Genomic DNA, 26,078 nt, shown 5'->3' on the forward strand with positions numbered 1-26,078 from the left:
GAAAGAAAGAAAGACAGTGGGAGAGAGAAAATGAAAGAAAGAAAAAAGATAGACGGGGCAGGGAGAGAGAAAGAAATAAAGAAAAAAGATAGATGGGGCAGGGAGAGAGAGAAAGAAAGAAAGAAAGAAAAAAAAAAAAGATAGACGGGGCAGGGAGAGAGACAGAAAAAAAGAAAGACAGACAGACATCTACTCTAGCACCCGTTAATGTAACGGGCTTAAACACTAGTTTCTAAATAATGCCCATCCTGTAACCTATATTGCTGGCCACAATGACCTTAATTCTCCCAGGAACTATAAAGGGAAGAAGGGGGAGAATAGAAATAAGGAACATCGGATTCAAGCAGTTCCCTTGATAGAGGTTTCCAGGGGGAGAGAAAAGAGAGACACACTTTTGCCCAAAGAAACAAGCAGGTGGAAGGAACACCAGCAGGTTTCATGTGCTACACTGAGAGGGAACCATAAAAACCCGGTTAGGTGCTTCCAGAGGGAGGACAAAGAGAAGAGCAACAGGGAATCCAGACATGGAAATGCCTGAAGCTGAGGAAGATTGTACAGAGACTTGCTGAAGAGGTTTCCCCTGCCAAAACAGAAATGGAGTGACAAAGCAGTGCTCCAGCCAACCTGGAAGTCGAGGTGCCCATGGACATTTTGGGGGGAAACAGGTCAGAAAAGGGAATAGAGTTAAAGCCTGAAGCACAGCTGTGGGAACCAGCTTGTTTTTCTTTTGTAAACAGTTTGTTTTAGCCTGTCTAAGGACTCTGGGAGAAGAAAGGGTGTAGCAACTGAAACTTTTCAGTTTGGGAGGAAGTACCGTAATCAGGGTTTATTACTCACTCTTCCCCCTCCATGGTGCTGTGCAGTCTGCAGTGCCATAGCTCTTTAGGAAGGCTGAGCGAAGAGAAAAGCTATAGAAAGATAAGGAATGATAGTGTGTACAGAGAAGAAGCCTGGTTCAGGCGAATAGCCCACATTCCTAAGAGAGAGGATTTGGGACTATTTGGAACTAAGAAGAGATTATGTTTTGTTGGATTGTTGTTGTTTTTTTCTCCATGCATAAGACCTGGACTGAACTCCCAGGAATGAATAGTTTTTGTATTTTGATGTTTTGCCTTAGTGAGTGGCAGATTGGAACTCAGCCTAGGGTTAGAAACCTGAGCGCTGCATTAAGTATAAAGACTGTGATCCTGGAGTAAAATAAAAGAACTGTTTTTTCCCCAAGGCCATGCTAAAAATTGTGTTACATAAGAACATAAGAATAGTCTTACTGGGTCAGACCAATGGTCCATCAAGCCCAGTAGCCCATTCTCATGGTGATCAATCCAGGTCACTAGTGCCTGGTCAAAACACAAGGAATAGCAATATTCCATGCTACTGATACAGGGCAAGCAGTGGTTTCCCCCATGTCTTTCTCAATAACAGACTATGCACTTTTCCTCCAGGAACTTGTCCAAACCTTTCTTAAAACCAGCTACGCTATCCTCTCTTACCATATCCTCTGGCAACGCGTTCCAGAGTGGTTTTTTTTTCCTAACGATTACTGAACTATTGGGAAATGTGATGGTGGAAACTGCTCCACCATCACATGTTTTGAACCCTGAGTTTCAGCTGGTGTCGCAATATGCACCCACATGAACGTGCAATGGCTGGCTTAAGTGGGCACACTTAAGTCTACTATGCAACATGCATAACTGACAGTATTCTGTCATGTCTTACATGTCCACAGTATGCCTGTGCTTTGCCCATATTTACACCCTCTGACAGTTGTGTGCTAAGCAATTTAGGTACACCTAGCACTTACTCGCATATCTGCCAAGATCTGGTCAAAATTTGCTTCAGGTTTCTCACTTGCCGATATCCAGGTCAGGTCAGCTGTTGAAAAGTAGCATAATCTTATTACTCACATTGGCACCTCCAGCAGGAGTAAGTAACAATTCTCAATGACTGTTTAAGTCGGCTTGCTTAAAAGCTTGCCTAATCACTTTTCTAGTATGTCCTTGATTTCAAAATTTCTACTGCATTTGTATTGCTATTGCCTGAAACGCCTCCCTTGAAGTGCATAAGCATCTCAGTCTCACAAACTGTGCTATAGGGATGCCTGCTCTTCAGGTATCTTGGATGAAAACCATGATTCTCCAGTAACATGTTCCTATCCATCTCTCTGCAATATATTGAGATCTGGACAGAAGCGTAGCCAGGTTTTGACGTCGAGAGGAGCAGACCTTTTGTACAACAGGCACCAGTGCAAGACTGTAGGCCCAATCAACACAGATGCTCTTTCATTCAAAATCTCTTTGGGAGAGCACCCCCTCTCTTTGCACCCCCTCCCCCAGCTATGCCTCTGGTCTGGAGTCCATTAGATTTAACAGGTACTATAAAATTCATAAATTGCATAGAGGTAAGACTAGAGCGAATAGTAAATTGGATGGCCATGATATTCAGGTGGTGGTGATCAGTGTTTTGCTGACCGCCACTGATGTTATATCCTGAAATTCAGTGCTAATCCATGTTCAGACTTCAGCATTACCGATTAAGTGCAATATTCAGCACTTACCTTTTCATACAGAGAGGTGTTCATGAATATGCACGAGATAGATTTGCTTACCTATTACCTCACCTGTATGCAAATCTCTCTCATGCACATTCATAATGGATATCCTGAAAAACTAGCCTGTTGGTGGTCCTTGAGGACTAGCAGTGAATACCATTGTACTAGGATAATCAGAGCTGATTTTATTCAGTTTTCACATGAAATAGTTGAACTTGAACTATTTCAAGGAGTGCAATTAATAGTCAAGCAGTACTCAATTTAACCTAATATTGGTACATGTATCATTTATTAGAAATTCTTTTCTCCCTACTGTTTGCTTAACAGGTGACAATGGAAATACTGTTCATTAGAAAACACTCTGCAGTTAGCAGTGTTCCTAATGACTGCAATAAATGACACAGCACAGTTGGGAAGGCAACACTGCAGCATTTTCACAGAATGAGGCCATAAAATGCTGCCACAGCTTATGCATCGCAAAATACATTTGTCACAGACATAAGGGAGATAGAATGGTTTGTTACATAATGCTCAGGGCTTAAATTGCAGACTCAAGCTGATAGGCATTTTTCTGACTGAGTGAGGGTATATGAAACATGATGTATTTATTGGCCCTACATTACACTTGCGGAAAGCTGCTGAATAGAATCTCTTAGTTCCAGACTGACAGGTGATCTCTTAAAATATGAAAATGTATTCATAAGAATCCCTAGGAGTACACTAAGACTGTTGCATGTACTATCTGTTATAAGGGTCTAATCAGCAAATAAGTCTTTTCTTATGATGTTGACAATTTGTTCCCATTATACCATTTATAATTTTCAGCTCTTCCACGTTACATACAGCTTTTTAAAGTGGGTTTACAACTGGGTACATACTGAGATTGAAAAGTGGTTTCTTACACACAGTTAAAAAAGCCCAAACAAGCCACACTTTAACAAACTGAGTACTACCGTGCATTGGATAGAGTCTAACACTGAATAACATCAATAGGTATTTTCTATAGTATTGTGGGGAGTGTGTGGGAGTGGTTGGAGCACCCTGAGGTTGTGGGTTCAAATCCTATGCTGCGCCTTGTGACCCTGGGCAAGTCACTTAATCCCCCATTGCCCCAGGTATATTAGATAGAGTGTGAGCCCACTGGGACAGATAGGGAAAAATGCTTGAGTACCTGAATGTAAACCACGTGAGGCTGTCAGTGATATATAAATACTTAAATATTGCATTATATTCCAAATATATCATGCAAACCAGATGCCACAACACAATGCCGAATTCTGAAGGTGCAATGGGTGTTGCTATGATAGAGGACTAATTACTGTCATACAGTTCTGGTTAATTACAGTGCCCTGCAATGGCAGAACGTAGAAAGTCCTCGTACGCCCCGATAATAATTTTTAACGTACATATTCTGACCATTTTTAATGCTTCAGGTCCCTAATATTCAATATATTTCCTGCATGTCGACCAGCTGAAGTATTAGTGACGTCACAGAGCTGCATTGTTCCTGTTAGAGCACCAATAATCTCACCAGATCAGAGCATGTATTAATAATTAATGCCTTTGATTTGACTCGATTGTTCTGTTATTACAAAATGTCACTTTAGATAAAGAAGTGTGGTTGCAGTGTTATTTCGTTTTAAAGATAAACGGAAATGCAACAAAAAAAATGGAGAGGCAAATAAAGTGATACCATTTTTATTGAACTAGCTTAATATATTTTTGACAAGCTTTCAAAAGCAGATGAAGAATGAACAAAAAACAAGACATCAGAATAAACATTAAGAAAAATATGAAAAGTATTCCAATGACAGGCTTGAGAGAAAGGTAGATGCAGGGGTGATAGTGATAGGGTGGTTGGGTAATCAGATGGTGACAAAACAGTATAGGAAACCCAAATTCTTGTTAAGTCCTGTCATGTGGGTGTCAAAATATTTCATCAGCTTAACTTCAAAGGTCTTTGGTTCCTGGTTTTAAAGTTACTGCTTAGTTTTCTAAGGCCCTCTTTTACTAAGTCATGGTAGAAGTTTCTACCATGGCCCAGAGCGCTAAATGCTCTGACGCTACTCTGATGTGGCTTAGTAAAAGGTATGGTAAGATAGTTAATGCGGTTCTGAAACATGCTCTCCCACAGAAGTGTCATCTTTGCATGCTTTGTGGTGTTTAGTGTGGGTCTCTGCGAGTTGATTCTTGTCTTTATCATCTGGTCCATCTCCCCAGTACAACACCCTTCTTCACATTATCTGCATTGAATGGCATATATAACATTTGAGGAGAAGCCCGAGGAAAGCAGTATATCATAGAATATGTTTTATTTTCAGTTTCTATTGGGGAAGTTTGCTTTTCACTAATTTTTGTTTCAGAATTAGTGGTTGTTGGAAGCCCAGTATTGGTGGAGCTGGAGTAATCTCTTTAGTAATTCACACTTCTGGAGTAGTGGCTGTAGATCTTTTATGATTTTTTTTTTAAATTTAATTTATTTCTAGCTCTGGAGAGTATGTTACTACAAGAGATTCTCTCTGAGATTTTCTTTTCTTTCTACCATAGCAAATTTTCTCAGATTGTTTGAAAAGGTAATCTTCCTCAAAATCATTTGGGGTTTGTACTCTTTCTATTTGAAGGATTTAGTCAGGATTTTGAAGTGTTTATCTCTGTCTCTTGCCTTAGAACATTTATGGTAGTATCATGTGGATTTGTTGTTTATAATGGATTTTTTTTTGGTAAGTGAAGTGAGGAAGCTAGAATTGTGCATTCTTAATATATAGTTTGATTCTTAATATATAGATATTTGTATATAGCCATTATTGATAGAAACTATAATATCTAGAAAGTTAACTTTAACCACAGAGTAGCAAATCGTGAATCTGACAGAAGGATAAGATGTATTAAATTAATTGAAATTCCATATGTGTAGGGAAGGAGTATTCTGGTAGGGCTGTACTACTGTCCACCATGACAGAATGAACAGACGGATGAAGCAATGTTTACAGAAATTAGGAATGCTTCCAAGTTGGACAACAGTATAATAATGGATGATTTCAATTACCTCAGAATATATCTATATTAATTATGTAGGAAGGTAGGCAAAGGAATAAATATCACAATTTCATATCACAATTGCCACCTTAATTCTACAACAATGAGAAAAATTATGGAGAAAAAAAGACCTCAGTTAAAAAAAAAAAAAAAAAAAATCAGCTGACTTACTGCAAACAATGTACCAGTCAGCTCACAATAATCAAAGATCAAAAAAACTCCACTATATAGTCCAAAAATAAAAAAACATATTTCATATATTTATTTAAAACATTTATATATGTCAAACATTGTATTAAAAAATCTGTGAAACCTAGGAGCATATCCAAATGAAATTTATAGAAGCCAAATAAGGGCTCCTTTTACTAAGATGCGTTGGGGCCTTAAACACGCGGAATAGTGTGCGCTAAATTGCTGCGTGTGCTACACCTTGACGCCAGCATTGAGCTGGCGTTATTCTAGAAGCGTACCGCGCCACTTAGTAAAAGGAGCCCTAAGTTTATACTTCCATGAAGATATATATATAAAAATGTAAATCATTTATCTGCTCAAAAACTACTGTTTCATGTTGCTTGAAGACGTTAACATATCACAAATCCACTCCTTTTTTCACTTTGCTGTCTCAGGGGATCTACAGTAGATGCTCTCAATCTTCCATGTGTCAGTATCCAAAATGGCTGTGAAAAATGGAAGCATCAAGATTTAAAAGATAACTAGCATGATGTCAAACTCTAAACCAATCAACTTACAGAAACGCTTTCCGTTCAATAGCAATGTTCAATCCATTTGGTACTACTGATTGTAATCTGAACACCCGTCATTGTTCTCTCTGATGCAGCATTCGTCTAATTTCACCCCGAGATTCAGGGCTCCTTTTACAAAGACACATTAGGGCCTTAACGCATGGAATAGTGCGTGCTAAAATGCCGCTAAAATGCGCTAAAATCCTCTTGAGCAGGTGGCAGTTTTTCGTGTAGCATGCGCTAATCCGGTGCGTGCGCTAAAAACGCAAGCACACCTTAGTAAAAGGAGCCCTCAGTGCTTATCAGTTGTTCCAGAACTATACAATAAAATGACTGAAAGGAATGATTTTTCTCCACACAGTGGGACACCAAAGGTTCTTGTAATTTTTGTGCACCTTCACAATGATGGTGCTCAGTTTCAGATGGTACAGTTTAGCTAACCACGTGCTAGTTGGTTACCAAGTGGCAATGCAGCTCTGCTGACCGATTAGCGATAGGCATGCCTACTCTCCGCCCCTAAACAATTAATAAAATTATTTTTAGCACATGGGAAGCACACACTGATCCCCAAACTACCATGGGACACCTAAGCGTATCCTGTGGTAGTGCCTTTTTAACCTGCATTAGTGCTTACCGCAGGGCTCCTAAGAGTGATATATATAGGGCTCCTTTTATGAAGCTGCGTTGGGCTTTTTTTTCCCGCTGGCCATGGCGGTATTAGCTTCGACGCTCTTAGGAATTCTATGAATGTCGGAGTTAATACTGCCACAACCAATGATAACAAAGCCTAACGTGGCTTTATAAAAGGAGCAGACGACAATGACAACAAAGAAAAGGCAAGCGAGATGTCTATATCAACCAACAGTTATTCTCATGGAAACCAAACTAAAATAGCCACAAAAAGTCCCATTTTGATTACTTGGAAACAGATCTTTATAACTAAGATCCCAACTAGGATCACAGATTAATTTGGTTTCCATGAGAAGAAATGTTGGTTGATATAGACATCTCGCTTGCCTTTTCTTAATTGTTGTCTGCCACATATTTAGGCAAGTTCTCTTCTCCCCTCGGTTTGGTCTTTGTAAAAGGAGCCCATAATGAGTTATCAAAATCTTCACAAGTCTACAAGCTGAGTTTCAAATGGAAATTTATTTCATGTTTGTCTTTGGAAACCCTTCACTTAGGGCTCTTTTACTAAGGTGCGCTAGCGGTTTTAGCGCACGTTACAATGCTGCACGCGCTAGACGCTAATGCCTCTATAGAGCTTGTGTTAGTATTTTTCGTTTAGCACGTGGTTTGCGTGCGCTAATCTTCAGCGCGTGCTAAAAACGCTAGCGCACCTTAGTAAAAGGAGCCCTTAGTTGGGCTTATGGGTCCATAATAATAATGACTTCATTGTTCATTCGGGTACTTATCTATATATCCATTAACGCTGTAAGTATATTGCACTGTTGTGGAAAAGATCCAATGACTAAATATACATTTAATTATCTAGCAATCATCGGTATGCAATTATGTACTGCTTGGTCATTGATTTTCATAAACAGCTGTTGATAGGAAGCCAACATTGAACGCATTCCTGCCTTTCCTAGAATGCTAATGCAAATTAAATATAAATGTATATAGTTACCTGATAGAATGATTTCAGTTACTTGTGAAGTGTTTCTGCCAAACTCTGAAAAGTACCTTTCTGAAGAATGTGGTTTCCAGCGGATTGTTTGAATTCTCTTCTGTTCTGTTTATACTGGCCTGACGTTTTACCGGAAGCCTCCAAAACTGCTATATTCTTTCCCTTGGGTGCAGAATATGTATCTGACATGATAAATCTTTCTTGGGCTCAGTTCAGCGCTAGTGCAGGTTCTTATTCAATAAAATATCTAAAGAAGTAATCATTACAATTTTATTTTAACATTTTGATTTTGAATTCGTTTTTCTTCTGTAAGTGCAAATAATTAAAAAACTAACAGAGCAAGCTATCAATATAAAATAAATAGAGGAATACAATGCCAGGGAAACAAAAGAGGCTAATAATATATCAATAACTAGCACGAGTAAGTCTGCAAGCATGGTGTAGTATCTAATTAGCCTGAGTCTTCCAGTGCTACTGAGAACTCTACTGGCATTTGTGGACTGAAACGCCAGCATGCTCTTGTGAAATAAAGCTTTGCAAAACATTCACAAACCACTTGAGAGCTCCTCTGGGAGGCCGTGGGCCTGTTTCATTCCCAAAGACATAGAGAAGGAGGAAGGCCTAGTAATTCCAAAGCCATGAATCTTGCTCATGGGATGTAATTAAATAGATTTCAAAAGAAGAAACATTGAGACAATGGATCTGTGCCACACTACAGTAATATGCAAAACCAGGTTAAAAGTCGAGTACTAAATGCAATATTCATCTGTGGTAAAACAGGCCTTATATATATATATATATATATATATATATATATATATATATATATATATATATATATATATATATATATATATATATATATATATATATATATATATATATATATATTACTACTTGGGATCTATCTAGATACTTGGGACCTGGGTTGGCTACTGTTGGAAACTAGATGCTGGGATTGATGAACCTTCGGTCTGTCCCAGATGGCAATTCTTATGAAATATAACATTCATAAAGAGTTTGATAAACGGCACCTAAATCATCCTGCGCCTAAAAAAATGGTGCTGATTGCGTGTTAATCATACTTTGGGTGCCGTTTACAGAATTGCAGCTAGAGGGGCCTATGAAAAAACATGGGTGCCTAAAATGTAGGCCAGGGTTTTAAAGATGCCTGAGTTTTTGGAGAATCATGCTTATCAGTGCTTAGGTCACGCTTTGCCTATAGAAATGCCCATAGCGTTAATTGTCATATGATAGGTGCCCATCGCCCAATTAAATATTTTTCCAATTAAGTCTATTAAGGGTATTTTGCCAATTAACTCTACTCTCCCGCCCCTTTTTTATCATGCTCTGCTAGAGGTTTTTAGTGCAGGCTCCATCATTCATAGGAATTCTGTGAGCAATGTAGAATTTACTACGCTGGCTCGTGCTAAATACCTCTAGTGCATCATGATAAAAACGGCCCTAAGATAGGCGCCCTTTATAGAATCTTCTCAGCATTTTTTGGCTACTTCAGCTTGTCTGCGGTGCTCTTTGCTCACATGTTTAAAGACAATAGACTGTTTTCAGTCCAATTCTCTATATGTGAGGTTGCAAACCATTTGACCCCTGAGGAAGGCGTGTTCGCCAAAACATGGACCGTGTTGGGTCCGGTTGGATTTTTATCACAGCATTTTTTTATCATTGTACTTTTTTAATTGAATTCTCATGGTTTTATATGTCAGTGTTTAATAAATTATCTCCAGAATATCTGTATCCACAGTTTTTGTTTTTGCCTTTTATAGAATCAGCATCAAAGGACTGATTCTCAAATAATTTGTCTGACAAAAAGGAGAAGGGCAAAGAGGCACATTAAGGACATGGTTATGATTTAATTTAATTTTAAATTTTTATATACCACTTTTTTTAAGTTCACCATCCTTTATTAATTATGGCAATAACAGAGAGAAACAGCAGTTATAGTGATAACTTTTAACTGTTACATGGAAGCTACATGTAGATTTAATGTTGTGTTATGTGCAATCTTATATCCTACCAAATCCTCACAAATTAGAGCTCTAGGCGGGTTACAAGCAGCACATAGAATTATACATTGAATCTTATATGCAGTATAAGATAAGACATTTAAAACAGCAAATAAACACTAACATTGTCATTTTATAAAAGAGTAAACATTGTTATAAAGTTTGAGTCTCCTTAAGACCCTAATAGGGACTCCTTGGAAAGTTTTATAAACAATCATTATAAAGTATGAGTCTTCTTAAGTCTCTAACCGGGACTTCTTGAAAAACCATGATTTTAGATGTTTGCAAAACAATGTATAAGCAGTGGTTGCACAAATTTTGATGGGAAGTAAGTTCCACACTTTTGCAATTTGGAAGTTAAATTTTCTATGAGACATCTTGTATTTTATGTCGTTCAAAACTGGGAATGATAGAATCAAACGGTCAGAATTACCTAATAGTTCAGTAAATCTGGGAAAGCTTTTAGGAGCATCACCAAATAGCATTTTGAATGTTAAGTAGCATAGCTTGAATTCCATTCACTTTTCTATTGGTAGCCAGTGCAGCTCCATGAGCAGCGGTGTGACATGGTCAAATCTTAATTTGTAATATTTGAGTTTTGCTGCAGTGTTTCGAATCAACTGGATTTCTTTCATTAGTTTTATGGCAATTCCTAAGAGTAGTGCATTGCAGTAGTCCAGCAGAGATAGTATAGTCAACGGTACTAGTGTTATTGGAAGAATTAGGATCTAACCCTTCTTAACTTTTGCAGCATAAGAAAGGATTTCTGGACTAAAATTGTTAAACATGGTCTTCAAAACTCAGCGAGTGTCTCCCATAATTTTTCTGAATGTTGAAGCTAGTGCCATTTGTCAAATCAATAGTAGAGGGAATTAAGTGTGTTTCACTCAAATCATAGTTTGTTTTTTTCAGTGTTTAATTTGAGATAGTATCTTACGAACCATTCTTGTACTTTATTCAACAGTCTGACAGTGTGGTAGCCATGCTCTCAGTTCAGTTCCACGGAAATTAATAGAAAACCATCATCTGCATATGAAAAGAGCCATTCCCCAGGTCTAAGAAGAATCAAATTTAGTGTGGTCATAGAACATGCTTGTGGCAGTGGTGTAGTGTGGCAGTGGTGTAGTGTGGTCATAGGACATGCTTGTGGCAGTGGTATACCAAGAGGCAGGGGCATGGGGGGTCCACCCCAGGTGCAGACCATGAAGGGGTGCTCCCGGGATTGGCATCATTGTCCAGGAACTTTGCTGCTCTGCTGGCATTGGTCTTTCCTCTTTGCTTGGTCATGCCTTCAAGGAAGCAGGAAGTAGGCAGGACCAGTAGAGAAGGCCCAATACCCTCAGTGCAGTGATTTAAGGTTGCCGATACAGAGAGAACACGCATACCTCCAGGCCTGCGTTCTAAAGCAATAGTAGCAGTGGCCCCCACTGGAGGCAGAACTCTGAATAGGCTTCTTATAGCCTAGTTGGCGGGGCCTTCCCTCTGCCATGTCACTGATGATGTAGCAGAGAGAAGCCCTAGCGGAGCAGGCCACAAACAGCCCATTTGGCGCTGCTTCTAACGGTCGGCCACCACTACTGCTGCTACCAATGGAGGCTCGAAGGAATGTCAGAGGTGCTTCAGAGGGGGATGGGAGGGATGAAAACTGCTACACAGGGGGATTGGAGAGGGGGATGGAAAGCTTCTGCACAAGGAGGAAGATGAAGAATTGTTGGACATGGGTGGGAGAAGAGGAAGGGAGATGCAACAAAGAGGTAGAAAGGGAGAAATCCTGCAAATGGTGGAGGAGAGGGAGACATGCTTGGAGAAGAAATGTTGGACATAGGGTGGAGGGCTAGGAGAGATGGTGCATGGGGAGAGAGAAAAAAATGTTGCACATGATAATGAAGGGGAGGAAGGAAGAGATGCTGAATGGAGGGGAATAAAGAGATTTGACCCAGGGCACAAGGAAGGAAAAGAGAGAGAGAGAGATGGTAGACAGTGGGAAAGAAACAGAAATGTTGGATATGGCAATGGAAGCATAGGTACAGAGGTGGAAGTAGATTGATGAGAATGGAGAAAGAAGAAAACGTCAAATGGTCAGGAGATCCTGGTGAGCAAGTTAACAGAACCAGAGCCTGGGACCAACATGATTTGAATAAAAAAATGACTAAGGCTTTGAGGTCAGAAGATACTATGACCTCTATGTTAAATCTAGAACAGCAATGATGTTTGTTGCGGGAGTAAAATTGTAGAATTACTTCCCTGGTATCCTGAGGACCTGTTCTGACTGGGTAAAGTTCAGGAAAATGCTAAAGACCGAACTATATCTTGAGGCCTTTTTCTAAATTCTTGTAGAGCTAGCTCAGGTATCTTGAACTATGATTTGTCATGATATAATTTTTTTAAGTTTCACGTTTTATTTAAAATTTGATGAATCGCTTAATTGTGATACAAAGTGATGAACAAACTAAAAAATTATAATAATACAACTACAAATACAAGTGTTCAGTATAAATAACATAGACAAAACACTTAACATAAACAGGACCAAAAGGGAAGGAGGGGAAGAAATACAATAAATGATAGTAAATGAGACAGATAAGATGGAAAATTAAGATCATGGCTGGAATTAAAAGGTGTGTCTCAACTATAAAAAGCTAGCAGTCAAAAGCATCTTTAAAAAGAAAGCATTTTAACTTGCTTTTAAACCTATCAATAAGACGTTCCTCTCATACGTGTATTAGGAGAAAATTCCATAATTGCGGAGTGACAACTGAAAAAATATATTTTCTCCCTGTGTTAATGTATTTAAGGAAGGGAACAACCAGCAAATGTTAATTGTTAGATCTGAGTGATCGGGTGGGGGCATATGGTATTAAAACTCTGTCAATAAAAGAAGGAGATTTATAAAGTATCGATTTTAAGAGTTAGTAAACATATCTTGTAGGATATTCTATGTGCTACTGGGAGCCAATGAGATTTTTTAAGAAGAGGTGAAATATGATCAAATTTCTTTGCTTTCCATTGAGAAGATTGATAACTTGTAATTTCCTTTGGTTACCTTAAGGGGGGCAATGTTAGTATGTGATTGTACTGTAATTGATGGTGTTATCTATTTATACTGTCTTGAATTATTGTGAATGTTTTACTGTTAACCGCTTAGGTATAAGCGATCTAGAAATTTTAGAAATAAATAAGTAAAAGGTAGAAAAAAATAATTTTATTTTCTATTTTGGAATTACAATATGTCAGATTTGAAATGTGTATCCTGCCAGAGCTAGTGTTAGACAACAAGCATGAGCTAGGACCTAAAAGAGAGAGGAAAAGTCTGTTTTTTGTTTATTTTGTTTACATCACAGTAGTGCTGCCCGATTCATGATTCAAATCGATTCACTTTGGGTGAATCGATTCGAATCGATTTAAAACAACAAAAAATCGGCCTCCCGATTCGGTGACTGACCCTCCCTCCTCGCCCCCTAAAACAGAAGAGGCAGCACTGCCTCTTGCTGGCCAGCCGCTGTCCTGCTTTAGAGGGCGAGGGGGGAGGGTCTGTCAGGAAGTGCTGGTGTCCAGCTTCCCCCCTGGCCTCCCGCACATCCATTTACCTAATTTCATTAGTGGAGCAGCCTGTAGAGAAGATTGCCAGCGCTAGTGATCTTTGCAAGATGCCATAGGTCTTTGGAGCTGTCTTCCCTCTGCCGTGGTCCCGCCCCTCCTCTGACGTCAGTGGCAGGATCACGGCAGAGGAAACAGCTCCGAAGCCTATGGCAGCTTGCTAAGATCGCTAGCATGGGCGATCCTCTCTACAGGCTGCTCCGCTATTGAAATTAGGTAAATGGATGCACGGGAAGTCAGGGGGAACATGCAGGCCTTCCGGAGGGGTGTGTGTGTGCAGTCCTTTGGGGGGGGTGCAGGCCTTTAGGGGGGACAGGCAGGCCTTTAGAGGTGGTGGCACAGGCCTTTAGAGGTGGTGGTACAGGCCTTCAAAGGGGGCTGCAGGCCTTTAGGAGGGACAGGCAGGCCTTCAAGGGGGGGGGCAGGCCTTCAGGGGAAACAGACCTTCAGGGGAGGGGGGCTCTGGTGTACAAGTACACAGAGGTAGGAAGGGAATGGGGATTCAAAGAGACGTGCATATGCTGGACTTTGGGGGGAAGAAATAATGGGTCTAAAAACAGAGGAGAGAGAAAGGGATGGTAGACAATGGGAATTACGGAGGGAAGGAACAGAAAGGGAGAGAAGTTGGACACAAGGGATGGTGTGGAGGGTGGATAGAGATACTGAATAGGAGGGTAGTTGGGAAAAGAAAGGGAGAGATGGTGGACCCTGGAGTGGTGGGGAAGGAGAGCAAGATGCTGGATGAAAGGGTAGTTGAGAAAAAGTGGATCTGTGAATGGAGACGAAAAAAGGAAAGATGCCAGACCTCCAGGGGAGGGAAGGGAAACTGAAGGGGAGGACAGAGATGGAAGATGGATGGTTAGCATGGAGAAAGAAGGAGACCCTGGCAAGCAAGTTATCAGAAGTCAACCAGAGCCTGGGACCAACAAGATTTGAATAATGACCAGACAACAAAAGGTAGAAAAAAAATAATTTTATTTTCTGTTTTGTGATTACAATATGTCGGACTTGAAATATGTATCCTGCCAGAACTGGTGTTAGATCGTGAACATGAGTTAGGATTTAACAGAGAGAGGAAAAGTCTTTTTTGTTTGTTTATGTTGTTTACACCACAGCGCCAGTATGGTTAGAAGTTCAAGTTTCAAGTTTATTAGCATTTGATTGATCGCTTATTACAAGCTAAGCGATGAACAATTTATTTAAAATAAATAGAATTTTCAAAGTACAACAATAAGTTGGGTTCAGATACAAACAGACAAAACAGACTGACATGATACATAAGGAGGGAAAAAAAATGGGAGGGAATAGTTACAATATTTAATCTTTTTCATAATCTAAAAAAAGGAAGAAGAGGGGGCAGGAAAAAACATGCGGAAAGGGAGTGTGAAAATTGGATAAAAAGTAATTTTAAAAATAGAAAGTTAAATATAATGCATTTTTAAACATTAAAAGCGTCTTTAAATAAAAAAGTTTTTAAAATGGTTTTGAATTTATTAAGATCTTTAACTTCTCTTATATATAGTGGTAGATTATTCCAGGTTTGGGGGGCCATTACAGAAAATATGTCATATCGTCTGGTGCCAATTATCTTCAAGGATGGAATCATTAATTGTCCTTGCGATGAAGAGCGGAGGGATCGTGTTGCATTGTAGGGAATAAGTAACCTATCTATGAATTGTGGTTCATGCGTAGTTAATGTTTTAAATACTAATAGGGAAATTTTGTAAATTATACGTTGGTTGATAGGCAGCCAGTGTGAATCAATAAGGAAAGGAGTGACATGATCAAATTTTTTTCCGTTATGAATAATTTTAACTGCGGTGTTTTGTATTATTTGTAGTCGTTTCTTTTCCTTTTGGCAAAGGCAAAGAAGAAGGCAAAGGGGGTGAAGAAGCTATAAAATAAACCCACCAGGATGTTTGAAAAAAAACACCCAATTGGGCAAGAAAATCGAATCGAAAAATCAATTCAATAGGATGAATCGAATTGAATTTTTTTTTTCCTGAATCAGTCAGTACTACACCACAGCACAGGCATGGGGTTGGAGAAGTTGTAACCCTATGTAACGATATATTGTAACACTGTAAATGTTAAACTGTAACCCGTTCTGAGCTCTTTGGGGAGGACAGGCTATAAAAATAAATAAAATTACAAAATTTTATTTTTTTATATTGGGGGGTGGGGTGTTAAAAAATGATTGGCCCCAAGTGTCACATACTCTAGGTAGGCCATTGCCTTGCTGTACACCACATAGTGGAACCTTGTAGTCAGAGAATTATTTATCTTTTAATACTCTGTAGCGTCTTTTCATCAAGAAAACCTTGAAACCATTGTAATACCAATTCTGAAATTCCTTTTTCAGATAATCTAACAGAGTGTAATTTACTGTATCAAATGCTGCTGAGACATCGAAGTAATAGCAGCATTTGTTCACCCATACTTAACACTGATCTTACCCTAGATATCGGATCTATCAATCATGTTTCTGTACTGTGTAGGTTTCTAAACCCATGTTGGGAGGGTGATAGTAGATTCCAGCTTACAATATGGTATTTTCTAACAAGCAGAAAAAATATTAACAGAAAAATATATCCCATGGGCAAGTCTTAAATAAAAGCACAATATACAAAAATGTAAAATTGTATAGTTGCTTGAAGAGACTTCAGTACCGGGTGACTGCATAAGATCACAAAAGCAGTATAACTTGATATGATATCTCAAACATAGTACTTATAAGATCAGTACTTAAATGAATCCGCACCATACATCATAATGTCTCTTATAATTTTAATCAAACTTAAATATCCAAATGGAGTATAAATCAATGTACAATGTTTTTTGTTGTTTTTTTTTAGTTGAGTCCAATAAATGATTTGCACACAGTCCATGTGCCAACCTTGCTTTCAAAAAAATCACAAATAAATATAAATGAAAAACCAAAACTTATATGGATCAGATATATTTTCTGTTTGTTTTTGGTTTGGTATTGTTTTTTGTACTGGCAACTTATTCATCTCTAGTCACAAGTTTATTTATTTCCCCCCCCTCCACTTTTTTTACTAAACTGTAAAAGCGGTTATTAGCACAGGGAGCCGCACTGAATGCTCTGCGCTGCTCCCGACGCCCATAGGAACTCTGAGCATTGGAAGCAGCATGGAGCATTCAGCATGGCTTCCTGCGCTAATAACCGCTATTGCAGTTTAGTAAAAGGCGGGATTTATTAGGTATTTATATACTGCCTATCAAGGTGCTCAAACATTTTCCCTATCTGTCCTGGGGGGCTCACAATTAGAGAATGACATGGTGACAAAATTCATCACCGTTCCCGTCCCCACGGATAACCACGGGAAATAATCCCATGTCATTTTCTAGTGTCTATTTCAACCTCAGTCCTTCTACACCAGCATCCTTCAAAGCAAAGCTTGTGGGTCAGTGGTTGTGGCCATTCATACTCTGATACTTTCCTCTCTCTTTAAAGAATGACATGAAGATGGTTTCCCGCGGTTATCCGCGGGAACGGTGATGAATTTTGTCACCGTGTCATTCTCTACTCACAATCTAAAATACCTGGGGCAATGGAGGATTGAGTAACTTGCTCAGGGTCACAAGGAGCAGCATGGGATTTGAACACAATCTTAGGGTGCTGAGGATGTAGTTCTAACCACTAGTCCATATATTTTTCTCTCTTGGCTCCGCCTCCTACATCACAGTTTTTTCCTTCTACATTTGAGGTGGAAGGTGTCTTTCTGATCTCTGATTCTGGTTTATTATTTTCAGGTTATCATCTGGATGTTGAGGCTTCTCAGTGCTCCAGAGGTCCCCAGCGTTTCTGCCTGGGAGAAGATGCAGACTCTCTGGATCAGAAGTTTGTAGTTGGGAAAGCAACTCTTTTACAGGGCACCTTCTGGCCAACCTGTTTTTAAGAATTGTGATGGCTCTGGGACCATTTCCCTGGCAGCAAGGTTGTTACCAGAGCTTGAATGCAGGCTGTGTGGCCCTGTGTTGGTCCTGAGGACTTTTAGCGGGTGCCAGCTGCATCCCCCCTCCCCTAAAGATGCATGTGGAGTTGTGAGAGTCTCAGGCTCTCTCTCAGGGTCTGATTGGCAGTCCGAAGACACAAGCATTTGGATTATGTTTACACGTTTGTCTGGGGCAGGATTCTTCTCCATATCCCAGCTGCTGTTTCAGCTGATGCAAGCACAGATTCAAGATAACTGTGAGTACAGTACAGTCCATTGAAGTCTATGGGAGAAATCGGGGCAGATCTTAAATTGCAATTTTGGTGGTTTCTGGGGCTTGGTGTAGGGTCCTCCAAAAGTCCCTTCCCTGATTTTTTTGAACTTTGATTCAGCTCTCCTGGGCCATTTTTTGGTGCCAAAATGCAGCCACAGCGACCATCTTGGATTTCCAGATTTGATTGTAAAAGCCTCTGCCTCAAAAACATCTTGATTTAGATTAAAATTGATAGAGGTAGACTCCTCAGGTTTTTTACACCTGATTCATGCCATATTGGCGCTAGATGGCCGGATGAGGAGCATCCCTGTTCCACATGCCACAGGGCATGTGAGGGGGTAGGAGTGCTGGGCTTAGCCCTTCTGGTTCCTCTAGGATAATGCAGTCACAGATGTCTCATTCTGGGGGTCAAAAATCCCTCCTTGAGCCCCTGAATAGCAACTCAGTGTCTTTAGTGCAAAGGAGATGCGCTGACACCTCTGGGCTCATGAGGAGATAAGGAGAATCCCTGGAAATTGTTCAGGGCTTTATCCCTGATTTTGTTCATATTGTGTTTGAATCCTATATGACTTGTCAAGGTATAGCTGAGAAAGATTTACATACCAACATATAGAGTATTGGGAATTATCCTTGATTCAACACTTTCATTTCACGAACAGATAAATTCTTTGACAAAAAAGTGTTTTTATAGTCTACATATGTTGAAGAAAATTAGATCATTGTTCCATCAAGAACATTTTTCAGTATTGGTACAATCTACAGTGCTTGCCCAGCTAGACTATTGCAATTCAGTCTATTTAGGCATTAAACAGGGCAGTCTAAAACGACTTCAGCTGATACAAAATACAGCAGCTAAGCTTATATTTGGGAAGCGAATGTACGATCATGTTTCTCCTTTGTTGAGAAAGCTTCACTGACTTCCAGTCCACTTCAGGGTTCAATTTAAATGTGCATGCATTATCTTTAAGCTTCTCTATGGAATATTTGATCCTTTAGTTCCCTTACATTGGAACCCCTTCAGATCCTGTCATTTGAGGAATAAACAGAGATATAAACTATCTTTCCCTTCTTTTAAGGGTATTAAATCTGTAGGAAAGCTTAGTCAATCTTTTGCCTTCAAGCTGGTAGAGATGTGGAATGGACTTCCTGACTCCATTAGACTAATATGTCAGCTACAACAATTTTGTAAAAGCCCTGAAAACTCTGCTGTTCACACATTTAAATGACTTAACTATAGTATCAAAGAATTGATGATAATCTATCTTTTTTTTCTTTTATGCTCTCTTATGTACTCTAGTCTTAATTACATGTGAACCGAGTCGAGCTCCATTGGGAGATGACCCGGTATATAAATTGAAGACTAGATTAGATTAGAAGTACATGCAAATCTCTCTCATGCATATGCAATGTGGTTATCCTGAAAACCTGGACTGCTTGTGGACCTCAAGGATTGGAATTGAGTAGCCCTGTTACAGACGTTTAAATAACTTTGTAACATGAATGCATGGGAAAAGAAAAGAAGCACATAGAACTTCAACAATGTCCCAGCTGCAATATCAGTTGGTACAATTAGTGTGGCTCAAATGGAGAGCTGACCCTGTTCATTCAACCACCTCAGATTAGAACATTCCATCCTTAGACTCCTTTTTTTACCCCTTACAACTTTTACCAAATGTTATTAACTTCAACAATAAATATTAGAAAGGCAATAATAAACATTAGAAGACTGAAAATTGAAATATCAGGCTATGGGAGCAGCATAACATAAGAATAGCTTTACTGGGTCAGATCAATAGTCCATCAAGCCCAGTAGCCTGTTCTCATGGTGGCCAATCCAGGATGCTAGTACCTGGTCAAAACCCAAGGAGTAGCAATATTCCATGCTACCGATCCAGGGCAAGCAGTGGCTTCCCCCATGTCTTTCTCAATAACAGACTATGGACTTTTCTTCCAGGAACTTGCCCAAACCTTTTTTAAAATCAGCTATGCTCTCCACTCTTACCACAACCTCTGGCGATGCGTTCCAGAGCTTAACTATTCTTTGAGTGAAAAAAAATTTCCTCCTATTGCTTTTAAAAGTATTTCCCTTCCCCTAGTCTTTGTAATTATGGTGGAGAAATTGCAATAGCTGCTCCTGAAGAAGGTTTTGTGAAACGGGCAGTCCTGTCGAGCCAACATTGGGCTGTGCATGCAATTTGAGCACTGTAGCTAGATAAGTGCCTTTCTAATGTTTATTATTGAAGTTAATAAAATTTGTTAGAAATTTATAAAGGGTGAAGCAAGGGTTCTAAGGATGTAATGTTCTAAGGTGAGGTGGCTGAATGATAAGGTTCAGCTCCTGTTTGAGCCACACTAATTGTACCAGCTGATATAGCAGCTGGGATTGCTGAAGTTCCCCGTGTTTCATTTATTTTTTTATGGTTTAGTGGCTAACAGCCTGTGTATTGTTAGTATTAATGTCAAAAGGGGTATATACTTAGCCAGTTTGTTTATGAACACGGTCAGGAGAGCTGACCAGGTGAGGAGTAGGGATATAGAAATGGCTGACTATCCCTCAGACAGTGAGGTAAAGAGAGAAATGTATGAGCCTAAGAATCCCTAAGTTCCCCTAGGATTCTATCCAGCTATCTCTCCTCTGTTAAAAAAAATAAATAAAAAATTGTATCTTCACTGGAAAATGTCCAGTCAAATCTTTTGTAATCCGCCTTGAACTGCAAGGTATAGGCGGAATAGAAATCCATAATGTAATGTAATGTAATAGTCCGCGGGAAAACACCATACTAGTATAATATGATAAAAAGCCTGCTAGGACTTTTACTATGAAGTGGAATCCTGGTCCTGCAAGGTATTCACAGTATCGTCAGCCTAGGAGAAACCAGGTTCCTCTCCCTAGGGATTTTCAGCCCAACTCCCCCTCCTAGGAGAGAGGGGTAGGACTATGACACTCTTAAAAACAGAGCCCTTGAATCACAGACAGAGGGAGGCAGGTGAAGCAAGGCAGAGGCATGACCAACAGGCGCATGACCAAGAAGGTGAGGGGAAGAGTCTCTCTCCTTAATCTCACAGCAGAGAGGACATAGAAATGGCAGAGGACTTGTCTAACCAGAGACCCACTGCTGAGAGCTTGGCAAGAGAAGAGGCAATGGATATTTTTTACTTAAGTCTAGATGCCAGCTTTGACCAGAATCTAATGGAAGCTAAGGAAAGGATAGAACCTGCCTTTCAAATATCAAAGAGTTTTTTTTCTGTGTGCTTGGTAACTTTCTGCAAGCAGGGGTCAGGTGACCTTATTTAAACAGAGACGGAAAAGCCTCTCTGCTTGGTGACTGTTCTTGTGTTGTGTATGTTGAGAAACTGTAAATTTAAACCTATGAAGCTTCTGTGATAAAAGCCTCTCCTCAATAGTATCTTGCCTGAAGCACCCTGCTGTGCTACGTCCATAGAAAAGCTCAGCTGTTACTGATAAGCCCTTTTAACAAAAGGAGCTCTGAACTGCGCAAGGGCTGAAAGCTGGGCATTGTATCTCACCAATCAAGCTGATGACTTTGGGCTTTATTTCCTATGTTTTGCTACTGTGCCTGCCTTCCATGTTTTGCAGTTTTCTTTTTTTGTATGAATTTATTTTCATGGCATTTCTACTTACCTGAACCCTGGTGGAGGACTGTCTTTAACCAGATAAAGTCCAGGGGGAATTATAGTGCATGCCAGACTTGAACTTTGGACATTACTGACAAATGGGTGAACCATTTTATTTTGTCTGATTTATGAATTTCATGACTGTGGCTGACGGTGCTCAGCCCACTTACCAAACATAGCCTAGAGGTGTGAATTTAACAATACTTGGACTGTGTTTCCCATTCTTGGTGAATTCATCTCAGTGTGGCCTGGGCAGACTAGGCATGGGCCTAGCTCTGTTTTACCTGAAAGCCCTTCCTCCTTACTGAGGAAGCCACGCTGACAGATCAGAAGAGAACACTGCTAAGACCGCCTGCAGGCCTATGCAGAGGCTAGCTGTGTGACAATGCATGGGAGGCACATCACTTTCAACTGAAAGAAAGCACCGGCATGAGAAGACATAGGATAAAGATGAAAGGAAACAGACTCGGGAGTAACCTATGGAAATACTTTTTCATGGAAAGGGTGATGAATTTGTGGAATGGCCTCCCAGTGGAGGTGGTAGAGATGAAGACTATTTGAATCCAAGAAAGCTTGGGACAAGCATATAAGATCTCTAAGGGAGAGGAAGAGATAGTAGATGGTATAGATCAGGGGTAGGGAACTCCGGTCCTCGAGAGCCGTATTCCAGTCGGGTTTTCAGGATTTCCCCAATGAATATGCATTGAAAGCAGTGCAGGCAAATAGATCTCATGCATATTCATTGGGGAAATCCTGAAAACCCGACTGGAATACAGCTCTCGAGGACCGGAGTTCCCTACCCCTGGAGATGAACAGACTGGATAGGTTATCTGCCTTCATATATCTCCTGTTTCTATAAAAGCAATCATATAAATGTAGAAAAGCTGTATGTAGCTTACAGTATTCTGTACGTTGCACACATAGGTGGCAGATCCACCCATCCTCTTCCTGTACTCTGCCCATGTGAATGAACTTACAATTACATGCTAAGGTACTTATACGCTCCCTTAGAAAATGGTGCTTAGTCGCTTTGCTTTCACTTACCCATGAAAGTGCTAGTGTTCTATACATTTACACCTACAAATGGAAAGGCATATAGATGTTAAGAATTGTCCTTCACATGGGTACATGATAAATCATAGTGCTACAATGTTCTAGAGTTGAGGTGCCTACACCAGGACATTTGAAAACAGGTCGTTCAAGTGCCAATAATGGAAACAGGTTTTTAGATGTATCTAAAGGCATTTTAGGCCTCTGACTGCCGCTGTGCATCCAGAGCAAAAAGGGGCATTTTTTAAGGAGTAGTTAGGGGAGGATGTGGACTGACCAAACTTAGTTGTCCTGCAGCGATAATCTAAAGTTTGACAAGGTTGCCTGGACAGAACTTATATGTTTTAATTTAGACAAAGTCAAAACAGGTATAAGTTCCGATCAGGTTGCTGCTGAGCTGATCGTGGCTGCTGCGATCAGTTTAGCGGCCTAGGCAATCAGTTCTTCCTCCCCCCCACCCACCCCCGCGATGAAGACTACCGGAAGGAGGTATGCCCAATCCCTCCTGTTGGACACCCCAAGCCCACCTTCACCACGGAGGAGCCTACGGCTTTCTGGGATGTGCTGGGAGTGGTCTAAGATTCCGATTGGTCAGATCCCTTAGGCCTCTCCTATGGGGCAGAGAAGTGGTAGGCCCACCATTCCAGTGAAGGCGGGCCTGCTGGCCGGACATAAGAAGGACCCGTCCGTCCATCTAAAAAAGGTTAGGGAAGGTCCAGGGGGGGCTTAGGGGGGTCCGGGTGGGCTTGGGGGGTTCCAGGTGGGCTACCTTTAGTGTGGGGGGGGGTGTCCAATAGGAGGGATTGGGCATCCCTCCTGCCGATCATTCGGGGGGATGTCCAGCAGGAGAGATTGGGCATCCCTCCTGCTGGTGATCATTTGGGGATTCAGTGGGGGGGGGGGGGTCCGGCAGGAGAGATTGGGCATCTCTCCTGCTGGTGATTGTTGCAGGTGGCTTTGGGGGTGTCTGGTAGGAGAGATTGGGCACTTCACCTGTCGGCGATCATTCGGGTGTTCGGGGTGTCTGGCAGGAGAGATTGGGCATCTCTCCTGCTGGTGATCATTGTGGGTGACTTCGGGGGGTGTCCGGCAGGGAGGATTGGGTTTATGACAGATGCTGGTTAGAAAATCGTACTGTTAAGTGAAGGACTGGCCTCTCCTATGTCTAAAAGGTCTTGGTTTGGACGTTTGGGACTTGGGCAAATTTTTGGTCAGGAATACATTTTAAAGATAGATGCAGTGGTGGTCTGGGCGATTAAATGCCTGAACATACAGGTAGGCCATTCTCAAAAAAAAAAACCAACAACCACATTTTGGATGGGTTGGGGTTTTTTTTTTTTTTTTTTTGAGAATGGACATTTTCCTGCTGCCGACTTTGGGCACCTTAGGCCAAAATGGGACTTAGATGTTTTTTTATCAGTAAATATATTTATTGAGCTCGTCAAAAAAAAAAGAAAAATACAACAGAACAAAGCAATAAACAAGCTCATAATTTTCCACATACAATACTTACAATAAATAAAGTCTCTTCAAAAATGCCTATATCTGTTCAGACATGAACCTTTACCTCATTTTCAAATATAATAAAATTAGATTAAAAACCATCAGCTTAATCTGATAACACTATGTAATGAATTTGTTTTGTTCCTGAGTAATAAATGTTCTTTCTTAATTGCCTATGCCACAAATGTATAGAAAATGGCTATCATTCCCCTCAAACTTTGCTTTTGTGACCAGGACATTGATATTATGAAATGTAACTTTGTTTGCAGAACGTTCCAGATTGATTTCAAGCTGAGTAAACTTGGGGGCCCTTTTGATGTCTAGGCTCATGAAGTGGAACTTGTTGAATGAAAGTATGCAAATCACAGTTCAGAGGAAGCATCACCAAGCTTTTTCCACCTTCTTTACCCATCAAGACAGGATCTGCTTCTGCCACAATGTGACCTGTCTGTTTGAGGCAATTGGAATCACCTGTAACCTGAAAAAAATAGCGTCTCTTCATTGACAGCTCATCCAGGAGCATCAGAGCTGTGTTGCTCTATCCGTCTCTTCCACTGGCTCACTCAGTGCACCTCAAAGACAATTACAACAGCATCAAGACCTTACTAGGCACCTTGAAGTAAGAGTACGGCTGGGAGATCATCAGAGATTTCAAAACGGTGGCATTTCTAATGGGTCTCCCAAGGCGGTTTCACCATGTTTCCCTGCTATCTCTGCCTTTGGGACAGCAGGGACACAAAGGCGCATTACCAAAGGCAGAACTGGACACAGCAAACCAAGTTCTCTTTAGGGAGAAATGAAGTCAAATGGGTATTACTGGTGGACCCCCAGAAGGTGCGGATGCCACCACTGCACATCAAATTGGGCCTAATGAAACAATTTGTCAGAACTCTAGATAAGGAGTTGGCAGCCTTCAAGTACCTTCAAGACATCTTCCCTAATCTGTCTGAGGCAAAGGACAAAGCTGGTGTCTTTATCAAATCACAGATAAAGAAGATCCTGGAGTGCAAGGAATTTCCCAAGAAGCTAACTAGGAAGGAGAAAGTGGCTTGAAAAAGCTTTGTTGTAGTGGTTCATGGCTTTCTGGGCAATCACAAGACTGAAAACTATGTGGATCTGGTTGAGAATCTGGTGAAGAATTACATTAAAATGGGCTGTAGAATGTCTCTCAAAGTCCATGTCCTTGATGGGAGCTTACTCAGAGCAAGGATATACTGGACTTCAAACGCCACTACTAAGAACAATATAATGAGAACATGATGGGAGACTACATAAGGGGGGCTGATTCGTGAATGTGACTTACAATATAACCACTAAACTAAACTAAACCTTAAGTTTATATACCGCATCCTCTCCATGGAAGTGGAGCTCAGCACAAGAACTTAAAATATAAGAAGAGAAAGGAAAAGGTTTACATGAGCTTATATATAGAATAGAAGAGTAAGGGAGAAAATAGAATTACATGTTAGAGAAGAGCCAATTTTCAGTTGCTTGCGGAATACCGGTAGTTGGAGAGAGCCCAGGTTCTGCAACGGGATAGTAAGGTCGTTCCAGAGACCTGTGATTTTGAAGAGAAGAGATTTTCCCAGTTTACCTGCATAGAGAATACCGCGTGGAGAGGGGAAGGATAGTTTATATCTTTGGGCGGGTCTGGTGGAGTCAGGACTCGAGGAGTTAAAGGATAGTGGGATTAGGGAAGGAAGGATGCCGTGAATGATCTTAAAAGCCAGGCAGGAGCATTTGAAATGGATTCTGGAAATCACTGGGAGCCAGTGAAGATTGGACAGGAGTGGGGAGACATGGTCAGATTTGCGTTTTGCAAAGATCAATTTGGCTGCAGTATTCTGGATAAGCTGGAGTCTTTGAAGACTTTTTTTTGTTAGGCATAAGTAAATGGCATTGCAGTAGTGAAGTATGGAGAGGATGATGGATTGGACGAGGACGGCAAAATGTTTTTGGCGAAAGTAGGATCTTACTTTCCTCAGCATATGAAGGCTGAAAAAGCATGATTTTGCCAAGGAGTTGAGGTGGTCGTTGAGGGAGAGAGAAGAATCAATAGTGATGCCAAGGACCTTACT

The 26,078-nt window shown here is 40.5% G+C and overlaps 1 protein-coding gene across 7 annotated transcripts in view; it reads left to right on the plus strand.

The window, feature by feature from the left end:
* Nucleotides 1-396: 396 nt before the first annotated feature.
* The window catches only part of PAK5 (p21 (RAC1) activated kinase 5), a 287,465-nt gene continuing 261,783 nt past the window's right edge, over nucleotides 397-26,078 (plus strand). For 6 of the 7 annotated variants that reach the window (XM_033938815.1, XM_033938812.1, XM_033938811.1 and 3 more), the window contains exons 1-2: nucleotides 397-665; nucleotides 17,356-17,794. Coding sequence is in view for 3 of the 7 variants with exons in the window: in XM_033938810.1 (XP_033794701.1) it covers nucleotides 17,710-17,794 (85 nt within the window). In the remaining 4 variants the exon portion in view is untranslated. The remainder of the gene's footprint in view (nucleotides 666-17,355; nucleotides 17,795-26,078) is intronic. The other variant, XM_033938821.1, reaches the window with a different exon arrangement.

The sequence above is a fragment of the Geotrypetes seraphini genome, chromosome 3 (assembly GCF_902459505.1).
Source record: "Geotrypetes seraphini chromosome 3, aGeoSer1.1, whole genome shotgun sequence".
In the NCBI taxonomy this organism is placed as follows: Eukaryota; Metazoa; Chordata; class Amphibia; order Gymnophiona; family Dermophiidae; genus Geotrypetes; species Geotrypetes seraphini.